Source organism: Arachis ipaensis, chromosome B08 (assembly GCF_000816755.2).
Source record: "Arachis ipaensis cultivar K30076 chromosome B08, Araip1.1, whole genome shotgun sequence".
NCBI lineage: Eukaryota > Viridiplantae > Streptophyta > Magnoliopsida > Fabales > Fabaceae > Arachis > Arachis ipaensis.
The window spans coordinates 8016860-8027486 of NC_029792.2; the positions used below are offsets into that span (position 1 = coordinate 8016860).

The 10627-nt window shown below is 36.0% G+C and overlaps 3 protein-coding genes across 4 annotated transcripts; 2 read left to right on the top strand and 1 right to left on the bottom strand.

The window, feature by feature from the left end:
* LOC107612469 lies at window positions 501-1926 on the top strand. 2 transcript variants are annotated; one of them, XM_021110250.1, is made up of 2 exons: window positions 501-757; window positions 1458-1926. In XM_021110250.1, exons 1-2 carry the CDS (start codon window positions 539-541, stop codon window positions 1764-1766), a joined length of 528 nt encoding a protein of 175 aa, XP_020965909.1. In that variant the 5' UTR covers window positions 501-538; the 3' UTR covers window positions 1767-1926. The 2 variants fall into 2 exon arrangements, with proteins under 2 accessions (XP_020965909.1, XP_016169648.1); XM_016314162.2 differs by having other exon boundaries at window positions 502-820; window positions 1458-1920.
* LOC107610450 lies at window positions 3422-5161 on the bottom strand. The gene is made up of 2 exons (XM_016312500.1): window positions 4984-5161; window positions 3422-3909 (listed from the first exon to the last, which is right to left on the bottom strand). The coding sequence occupies exons 1-2, from the start codon at window positions 5159-5161 to the stop codon at window positions 3422-3424; spliced, it is 666 nt and encodes a 221-aa protein (XP_016167986.1).
* LOC107610449 lies at window positions 6899-7803 on the top strand. Its single transcript, XM_016312499.1, has 2 exons — window positions 6899-6926; window positions 7409-7803. Exons 1-2 carry the CDS (start codon window positions 6899-6901, stop codon window positions 7801-7803), a joined length of 423 nt encoding a protein of 140 aa, XP_016167985.1.

The window sequence follows — 10627 nt, forward strand, 5'->3', positions numbered from 1 at the left end:
TACAAAATGTTATCATGTTTTATAATAATGCCATCAATATGTGTAATAATGCCATCCATATCCATATTAAATTTACAAAAATAATAATGCCATCAAAATTTATTGGTTTTAATCTCACTTAGTCATTAACTCAATTTATTTAATCTAGTTTCTTAGTATAGTAATTTAATAATATATTTTATTCCATACTTTTAAACATTATAGCTAACTGATGAACAAAAACATTAAATTATGATAGTGGCCTAGTATTTCTCCTAAAATTGAGTTTGAAGACTAATAATAATGACCTGAAAATATTTCTTGTCCACATTCATATTATTTTTAATTTTCCATAAATATGCAATAATGGCTCATTAAAAAATGGAGACTTGCTAATAAACGTGAGTCTTGAATAATGAATACACAGGGACAAGAAAGCATGCATGAACCAGCTTTCATTCTCAAGTCAGTGTGCTCAAAACCACCTTAAGTGGGTTTATATAAACCTCCCCTCAAAAAAATATTAAAACATATCTTAGACTCTCATCACTTTACTACAATGAAAACACCACCCACCATTAAATCACCAAAAAGTGAAGCTGTTACCCCTAATCACTTTACTACAATGGAAACACCACCCACCATTAAATCACCAAAAAGTGAAGTTGTTACCCCTAAGTTGAGAGATATGCTGAACATTGATGTTGATGCTAATAATGTTGTTGCTCATCCTCCGAACTCAATAACTACACTCGATGCACTTCGTAAATATTTTATGGTATCCTTTGACCTCAATCAACCTGCTGCTAAACTTGATCAGTGTGAAAATGAAAACTTTATGGTAATAAATTAGTGTTGAATGGATGCATCCTATATTTGGTTTTTACAATTATTATTTGGGTGATACTATACATATGTATTTTTTGTAATTAAGTCTAAATAAGTTGGCACAAGTCTAGAAAAAAAATTACATGCGTCACACATTTGTATAGTATAAAAAATTTTGCGGAATGTATTTTGTTGGTTTCGTGAGTCAGTGTCCTAGGTATGTAGTCGTTTAAAATTTTCTATGTTGTGCATCAAATTTATATGTTATACAAATTTTGTTGGTTAAATATCAATATTCTAGACACATGATTTTTCAAAAATTTACACACAAATTTAGGCGTTGTGTACCAAATTTTTTATGTTGTGCACCTTAATTTTTATGCTTTGCATATTTTGTTGGTTGAATGTCAATATTATGGGCATACGGTTCTTTAAAAAATTCTGTATTGTGCACTAAATTTCTGTGTTGTGTATATTTTGTTAGTTAGACTTTAATGTTTTGGAGATATAATTCTTTAAAAAGTTAGTTTACTGGACATATAAAAAAAGAGGGAAAAAATGCATGCATGTGACTTGGTTGAAAAATAGTTTAGCCAGCTAGCTTTATTGTTATTCTTTGCCTTTTTCATTGATTGATTGTATCTTTGAAGGTTGTTGAATCATCAGCTGCTAAGGGAAAAGAAAAGAAAAGCAGCAGCATGAAGTTTATGAAGAAGAAAGCAATGATGAGAAATATGAGAATATCATCAAGTTCTGAGAATGCTGATATGGAAAATGATGAAGATGTGGATTCATTGATTGTGATGGGATGCACTTATTGTCACATCTATGTGATGGTATCCAAATCCAACCCTGAATGCCCAAGATGCCAGAATCCCAACCTGTTGGATGTGCTTGAAGTGATGAACTTTCCTAAGACTGCTAAGCCTAACAAGAGAATGAGGATCAGTCGAATTTAATTTGGCATCTCTCAAATATATCTCTCTCTTAAAGTTTGTTAATTAAGAGGCTTGTTCTTATTATGTCTTTTTAATTACAACCTTTTTGGCTTATGGTCTTGATCGAGTCGTGGTCTGTTATGCAGAATAAAATTGAATTATGCTAATTCAATAATAAGAATAATTTTACAATAATAATTTTCAGCATGCAGTATTCATAATACTTTAACTAAATTTTCAATAATAATACCAGCCACTTGTTTAAGGATTAAAAGATTTCATACATAACAGTGAAAATAAAAGATTATAGTTGAAAGGTATCCAATTTAATCACCCAACAGATATCATGGATACATAATCTCCCAACAACCACCTAAAACAAACACTCAGAGCCCAACAACAACATCAATGCTAAAGCTAAAACATAAAAACCAAAAACACAACAAAACCGAAAAAACAATCCCAACATGAAAGACACCAACTACAACAGCACCCCTGCCAAAAAAAACCACTACCAAGATATCCCAACCTCAAATATGTAAAACCTTCCAAAAGTAACACAAAGCCAAAATAAAACATTGTCCCTCTCAGTATAAAGATGAACCAATAACAACCAAACATAATCACTCCTAATAACATATATCCTCTTGTCCCATCTTCTTTACTCCACCATCCCCCATATTTTTTACTTGAAATCTCCTGTAGATTGGTTCTAAAAACTCTACCACCAAGAGAAAGAGAGGTAGCAGGGAACATATGTACCACCAAGCATCCCCAATAGCCAGATGAAAACATCAACAGCACTGGGTGTGAGGCAAAACAAACAAACTAACTTTAGCTGACTGCACATACTTTATCATGTGCAATCTCAATATTCTTAATACTCGTAACATCAATCCTACTGTTTGACCTTTGAAAATTTACGGGACAAACTGAGAATTGTTATATGCCAATTGGTCTAATTACAAGAGTAACAACTAAGAGAATAAAAGAAGATTTTGTAAATATGGCTAAATCATTTGTTCAGAAGATGCATCAAGAATTAGACAAGACAATGACTAATAGTTATAAAAAGTCAAATGTCATATTATTTACAAGATGCATTAAAGACTCTTATTAATTAAAATGAATTATATATGCATCACTTTTTTTTTGTATACTGGAGGCCCTAAGGCCAGGAACAAAACAAAAAACAAAACAAATTAACGGGAAAAGAAACCCCACTTCTATTAGCAAATCAAATTAGAGTGGTCTCCATGGGAGATTGATCCCAAGTAGCATGCTCCCTATTTTGATTTAGTAGCAAATTTGCAATTTCATAAGCTAATTGATTAGCCTCTCTCTATATATATGTCATATGTGCACTTGCCATTCCCTGTTGAGAAGCTCTCTGATCCTTCTGATTGGGTGGGTTAGAGTTGGGTGGCATTTTGGAGGGTTCTCCATCAAATTCACAGTTTCTTGAGAGTCTGTTTCTAGCTCAATCCTTCTAAATCTTTTCTCCCATGCTATCTTCAGTCCCTTCCGTATTGTTGCAACCTCCGTTTCTATTGCCTTTGCATAGATCAGACGTCTGGCATCCAATAAATCCAGCCACTATCCGCATTTCTGAAAATTTCAGCGCAACTACCTTGTCCAAGGTTACCTCTTGAGGCCCCATCTGTATTTAGCTTGATTCAATCCTTTTGGGTTGGTTGCCAAGATACTGTCAGAGACTCTTCATGCTGATTATTCTCTATTCTTCTTCTGGCATCCCTAATTTCTCTTGCTAAGTTCTTTATTTTCATCTCTTTGATTCTTAAGGAGGTATTTATATTAGAATGTATATATTCATTCCTAAATTTCCATATAAGCCAAACTGCTATGACAAAAATATCCTTCCATTCCATATCATCATCAGACCCCATGTCCACAGTCATATTAGCAATAATCCACTCTTTCAAATCAAGATTATAAAACATGCCAATATTTTGCAGTTTCACTCGGCAATTCCACACTGGCGATGACATGGGACAATCTCGAATAACATGAAAGGGAGTCTCAATATCATTATCACAACTCATGCAGTTGGGATTGTTCTCTCTACCCCATCCCACAGTTCTGGAAGCTGTTAAGACAGCATTATGAGCCAACTGCCAAAGGAACACCTTCGCCCTTTGTAACCCTTTTCCAATCCCAAATCAATTTCCATAATCGATCTGAGTCGTGGTCGCAATGGGAAAGAAATTGATAGGTATGTTTGATAGCAAACTCACCTTTAGGATTGAGTCGCCAAAAGAGGATATCCCTGCCATCTTCTATTGAAGGAGGGAGAGTGCTTCGAATTTTATTAATGATACTGCAGGTAGGAGGGTATTTAGCTTTTCTATTTTTCATTGTCCTTCTTCATCTATATAGTCACTCACTGGACAATTTTCTTCCTTAAGTGTCAGGATTGGGGATGTTAAATTAGCTAGTAAGTTATAGGGTTCCAACCAAGCGTTTGTTCAGAACTTCCTTGCCTCACCATTTCCAAGTAGGTAACCTATGTTTTCCTTGATGATGTGCCATTTGGCTATAAGACTTTTTCACAATATAGAGTCACCACTGATAGCCACCATATTTTGCATAGGATTATTCCCTCTCCCAAATTTTCCAATCATAATTTGAACCCAAAGAGAATTAGGTTTGGTCACAATTATGGGCATCATTTTTTTAGTATTTATTTTATGTTTATTTTATTTTAGTTTGTTTTGTTTGTTTTAAGTCCAGTTATGATTTGTCCCATTTTTATTTTAGTGAACTTATGAGTTAAGGTTTTAAACTTAAAAGGTATAAAAACCTTCCAAAATCTGGTAGTCACTTTTTTCCTTAATTTAGATGAATATGAGAAAAGGACAAAACCATTTAAAAATACTTTTAAATCCCCGACCTTCACAAAACTTGGATGGATGAGTCCCTCCATCCAAATGCCTCTGTCAAACCCAATAGAAAAGTCTGACGTGACTCCCGTTCTGATAACCTGGCGTCACGGGTTGACACGTGGACTGATAAGTGGAAGGGTAGTTTCAAAAATTGGACAAATAAGTCCCTCAACCTAAAAACTACGTCATTTCGCATTTGGCCATTTACATACACTCTCATCCCTTCAGTTGTATACAATACCCATTACACCCATACCACACTTACTGAATTACATTAAACCCTAAGAATACCAACGATCACCATACTCTATTTCTCTCTCCAAAGAAATCACTACCCAGGCTGAGACGGTTGCGGTGTACAGTGGCTGTCCAAGAGGGAGAACCCTCTATTGTTGTCTGAGTTGCTGTCTTCATCACCGAAGGTAAGAATTCATTGCGTTGCTTAGTGAGTGGACTGTCAGATTCATTGCTTATGCAAGTTAGAACTGTATTGTGAAAGAACTGAACGTGCATGTTGATAGAGTTGTAAAAAAAGTATTGGGGTTTTTCCTTTGAAATTGATTAACTGTTAGGGCAAAGAAATGTTCTGGGGTGATTTTCGTTTCTGTTTTTGAAGGACATTGCTTTTTAATATGTGAAAAGAGTACTTCTTGATCATTGTTTTTTGTTTTTTTTTTTAGAGGGTCGATGTGCTTGTGGTGCCGGTTTTCCACCATGGAGGTAATTTTGTGAGAGAAAGTAATGGTTCTCTGGTTTATAAAAATGGGAAGGTAGAGAAGTTTCCCGAAATGGACCTGGATTTTGTGAATTTCGGAGACTTGATCACACTGTTCAAGGACTTGGGGTACCAATCATACAAGACAGTTTATTGGTATGATCCAAAGAGTGCTCATGTTGAGTTTGGGCTGCATATTTTGACAGGAGATGCAGGGATTAATGCAATGCGAGAGAACAAAATGAAGAATACAGAAATGGACGAGTTTTACCTATTCTTTGACAACCCTGTTGATGAGCCTGAGATTGTGGAGGATGCTAGAAACCAAAGTAACAGCCCTGTCTCATAAGAGGTTTTGGTGGATCTTCAGAGTTCGTCATCTGATGATGGGTACGAGAGTACGGAGGATGAGCCCTACAAACCTCCACCACCCGGGTTTGAAAGTGACAGTGACGAAGATGATAATAGTGCTGATGACAATGGTAGTAAAAGGAAAAGAGTAATGAAGGGAAAGAAAAAAGATGTGCCTCCAAAGAAGCCAACTGCAAAGAAGACAAGTGTCAAAAGAAATAGGAAGACGTGGAAGAAGAAGGGACAAAGTAGTGGACTAGGTGCATCTAATGTTACTAGAAGGCAGCAGGCTAGGGCAGGACCCAATGAGCAGCAGGCCAGAACTAATGTTGGGCCTGGTCCTAATGTGCAGCCCAACAGAGACCCACAATCCAACCAAGACCAAAATGTTAAGTTCTATGTGAGTGAAGTCCAAGATGATGATGATGACTCGATATATGATTATGAATCTGAGAATTTACATACACCTATATCATCAGATGATGAATCTAGCAAGCATAAATTCCCTGAGCTTGATGATGATTATGCTTTTGGAGAGGGGACGTTTGAGTTAGGGACTAGGTTTGCCACCATAGAGAGATTTAAGGAAGTTGTGAAAGACTCATTCATTGCTGAGGGTGGTTTCTGACTCTACTCCGAGAGGATTTGGGGGATGTGCAGACTTATGGTTGGAATTTTATGTCCGACTAATAAAAGGTAAACTTCATAATTCTTTAACTACTTGGTACTTGTTCACAATTGAGTTCTGTTTTACTTATGCACTTATTTACTTTTAGCTTCTATTTTAGAGTTAGGTAATTGTTTAATGTTGACTGTTGTTGAATACTAGGTTATGTTTTAGTAGCTATATACAATTGTATGATGACTGTTGGTTTAGTTAATATGAATGTGCAACTGCTAATTAATAGTTATGTATTGACTGCTGGTTTAGTATATGATTGGGCAACTACTATGTAGTGGTGTTGACTGTTGTTTAGTGCTAGGGTTCTGTTAGATATTGACTTCATTGTATACTGTGTTAGGGATTGCTACCTGCATTAAAATCAGTGATGCCAAATGCCCATCACCAAAATTGTGTGATACACATTTGAAAAAAATTTATCAACCGGTTTAAGGATTCGTGTATTCGGGAGGTGGTTTGGGACTGTGCTAAATGCACCACCATACCAGAATTCAAGGAATAGATGGAGAAGCTCAAAGGAATTAGCCAAGGTGCATGAAAATATCTGTCGAAATTTGAGCCAGCAACTTGGGTGAAGGCCTATTTCTCACATGGACTAAAAGTGGACAACCTCACAAATAACATGTGTGAGGTATTCAACGCAAAGATAGTAAACTATAGAAGCAAGCCTATTCTCACAATGCGTGAAGAAATTAGGTGCTATCTAATGGGGAGGATGGTCAAGCATAAGGAGTTACTTGAAAATTATCCTAGAAAGCTCGCACCTGTTCAGCAGAAGAGGCTGGAGCGTCTTATAAGGCCCAGCAACAAATAGCTTGCAGAGTGGATAGGTGACGACGAACGTAAGAGATTTGAAGTGAGTCATAAAAATACAAAGGTGGACATGGATCTTATCAAGCAAACCTGCTCATGCAACAAATGGCAGCTGAGTGGTTAGTTTTAATTAATTGTTGAATATTTTCTCAATTATATGGTTTACTTGCTACTAGTCCATGATGTTGTTCTGTTTCAGGCATGCCATGTATCCATGCAGTTACAGCAATAAGGAAGAGGCATGATCATCCAGAGGAATATGTGCATCCATGGTTATGCATGGAGTCAATCCATAATACATATGCACATTGTATTCAACCTGTGCCAAGTCAGGAGTTTTGGACAAGAAGTGAGTATTCAAGGCCAGATCCTCCCATCATAAAGAGACCAATAGGCAGGTCAAAGGTGCACAACAGACAGAAGGATCTGGATGAACCACTGATGCAGCAAGGTGACAAGTTGAAGAGATCATTTAAAGTCACTTGTAGTAAATGTTGTGCAGCGGGATATAATTATAAGACATGCAAGGGTGCTCCATCTGACCCCAACTGGAAACCTAAGACCAAGAAGTCTAAGAAAGGTGGCACAAGTTAATAAATAGTAGTCCTTCCATTATCACAATCAGCACCAAATAATAATGTAAGTACTGTACTTAAGTAGTAATCTGTTTAATTGGTTTTGCTTCGTGATGTATGTCTCTGTTTAATGCAATGTTATGGAAGTAATATAGTAGGTTCTAATTGGTCAACATAATTGGACAGGATACTCCTAACACCCAAAGTGCTCAATCTAGCCAGGCTCCGTCTAGCCAGAATCACATTAACAATAGCCAGCAACACACTCCAGCTTTAAGTTAATTATATTATTGTAAAATGTTGACCTCTCAAACTGTTATGTACCCTAAATTTCATGAATACTTTGTTATACATAACAACTAGGTTTCAAGTGTTGTGAATCCAACTCCTTCTATATCTGTGGCAACAACACCAAGGCCTACAACACTGGTATGCGAAATTGCTATTCAGGTTGTGAATTGTTGTTCGAAATTGATTCCCTGGCAATGGCACCAAAAACGGATGCGCAGGACCATGGTCTAAACATATCTTTACAACTTCGCATAACTAACCAGCAAGTGCACTGGGTCGTCCAAGTAATACCTTACGTGAGTAAGGGTCGAATCCCACGGAGATTGTCGGTATGAAGCAAGCTATGGTCACCTTGTAAATCTCAGTCAGGTGGATATCAAATGGTTATGGAGTTTTCAAAAATAATATAATAAAATAGGGATAGAGATACTTATGTAATTCATTGGTGAGAATTTCAGTTTTAACGAATCTTTGATGGGTGCGAATTTTCTTGCGTCCTATATATATATGCCAATCATATAACTTAGCCAATATGCAAAATAAATAATATTGTGGTAGACAAAATTAATAATTTAATTTATTTTCAAAGTAAATATTTATGTAATCAAATTTTGAACATAATACTCTACATAATTAATATTTTAAAAAATTTAAAAAATATTATTACAAAGTAATTTAAAAAAATAAGTTAACAAAATATTTATGGAACTCTTTCATTCAATTAGTGATAGGTAAGGACATATAAAAAACATAAAACACATATCAAATAAAAAGAAACTGTTTTCTTTCTGCATCAAATTGATAAGACAAAAAAAAATATTTCTTTCTACATTAAATTGATTAAAAAAAAAGACATAGTAGTATTTTCATACGTCAAAAATTGAGAATAAATTAAAAAGGCAGAGGAATGCTTGAAAATATAGATTAGATAAGTAAACTAAAGAGAAGAAAAAATATAAGTGGATGTTATATGTGAAAGTAGTAACCGTTGTAAAACTGAATGAAATTAACAACCGCAGTTGATGAAGGCAATGGAAGAAGACGAAGGCGAGAGTGTTGAAGAAAGGAGAATAACAGAACAGCAAGAAAAATACAAAAAAGTAAAAACTAAACTATTGAAAGGATAACGTACTCAAAACAAAAGGATATAAATTAAAATTAATATAAAATTAAACAAAATATGAACATGATAAAGAATGCGAAGATATTGACAGAACAAACTATATAAACTAAAACTAACATAGAATTAAACAAAGCATGAAGATGATAAAAAATGTGAAGATATTGATATTTATACCAGTTCATTTTCTTTTTATTTATTAGCAATTTGCAGACTGTCTCATATTTTTTAAAACTGTCATTTTAGTAGGAAGTTATTGGATTTTTCAAAACAAATTTTATGTCTATTTTGTCCTTATAATTCTGAACCTCTGCTTTCCTGCTATCTTCATCCAATCAGTCTCATTCCTTTCCATGGCTGGCTTTATGTGATACATCACCATTGTCAATGGCTACTTTCGGTCTTCTCTCGGGAAAATGATCCAAATGCCCTGTCACGGCACGGCTAATCGTCTGGAGGCATCACCCTTGTCAATGGCTTCATCTTATCCTCTCAGTGAAAATGGTCAACGCACCCTGTCACGGCACGGCTATTCATCTGTCGGTTCTCGATCATGCTGGAATAGGATTTACTATCCTTTTGCGTCTGTCACTAACGCCCGGCACTCGCGAGTTTGAAGCTCGTCACAGTCATCCAATCATTGAATCCTACTCGGAATACCACAGACAAGGTTTAGACCTTCCGGATTCTCTTGAATGCCGCCATCATTCTAGCTTACACCACGAAGATTCTGGTTAGGAGATCTAAGAGATATTCATTCAGTCTAAGGTAGAACGGAAGTGGTTGTCAGGCACGCGTTCATAGGGAATGATGATGATTGTCATGTTCATCACATTCAGATTGAAGTACGAATGAATATCTTAGAAGCGAAACAAGATGAATTGAATAGAAAACAGTAGTACTTTGCATTAATCTTTGAGGAACAGCAGAGCTCCACACCTTAATCTATGGAGTATAGAAAATCTACCGTTAAAAATACATAAGTGAAAGTTTAGGCATGGCCGAGAGGCCAGCCCTCAAACGTGATCTAAGATAGCATACAACTGATCAAAGATACCTAATACAATATTAAAAGGTCCTATTTATAATAAACTAGCTACTAGGGTTTACAGAAGTAAGTAATTGATGCATAAATCCACTTCTGGGGCCCACTTGGTGTGTGCTTGGGCTGTGCTTGAGTGTTGCACGTGTAGAGGTCCTTCTTGGAGTTGAACGCCAGTTTTTGTGCCAGTTTGGGCGTTCAACTCTGGTTTTGGATCCTTTTCTGGCGCTGGACGCCAGATTTGGGCAGAGAGCTGGTGTTGAACGCCAGTTTGCGTCATCTAAACTTGGCCAAAGTATGGACTATTATACATTGCTGGAAAGCCCTGGATGTCTACTTTCCAACTCAATTGGAAGTGCGCCATTTCGAGTTCTGTAGCTCCAGAAAATC

Coding starts and splice junctions, on each gene's coding strand:
- LOC107612469 (XM_016314162.2), top strand. CDS start 539: ATGAAAACACCACCCACCATTAAATCACCAAAAAGTGAAGCTGTTACC. Junction 821..1,457: donor GTGAAAATGAAAACTTTATG/GTAATAAATTAG, acceptor GTATCTTTGAAG/GTTGTTGAATCATCAGCTGC.
- LOC107610450 (XM_016312500.1), bottom strand. CDS start 5,161: ATGCACGTTCAGTTCTTTCACAATACAGTTCTAACTTGCATAAGCAAT. Junction 3,910..4,983: donor CCGCAACCGTCTCAGCCTGG/GTAGTGATTTCT, acceptor GGATTGGAAAAG/GGTTACAAAGGGCGAAGGTG.
- LOC107610449 (XM_016312499.1), top strand. CDS start 6,899: ATGGAGAAGCTCAAAGGAATTAGCCAAG. Junction 6,927..7,408: donor GCTCAAAGGAATTAGCCAAG/GTGCATGAAAAT, acceptor GTTCTGTTTCAG/GCATGCCATGTATCCATGCA.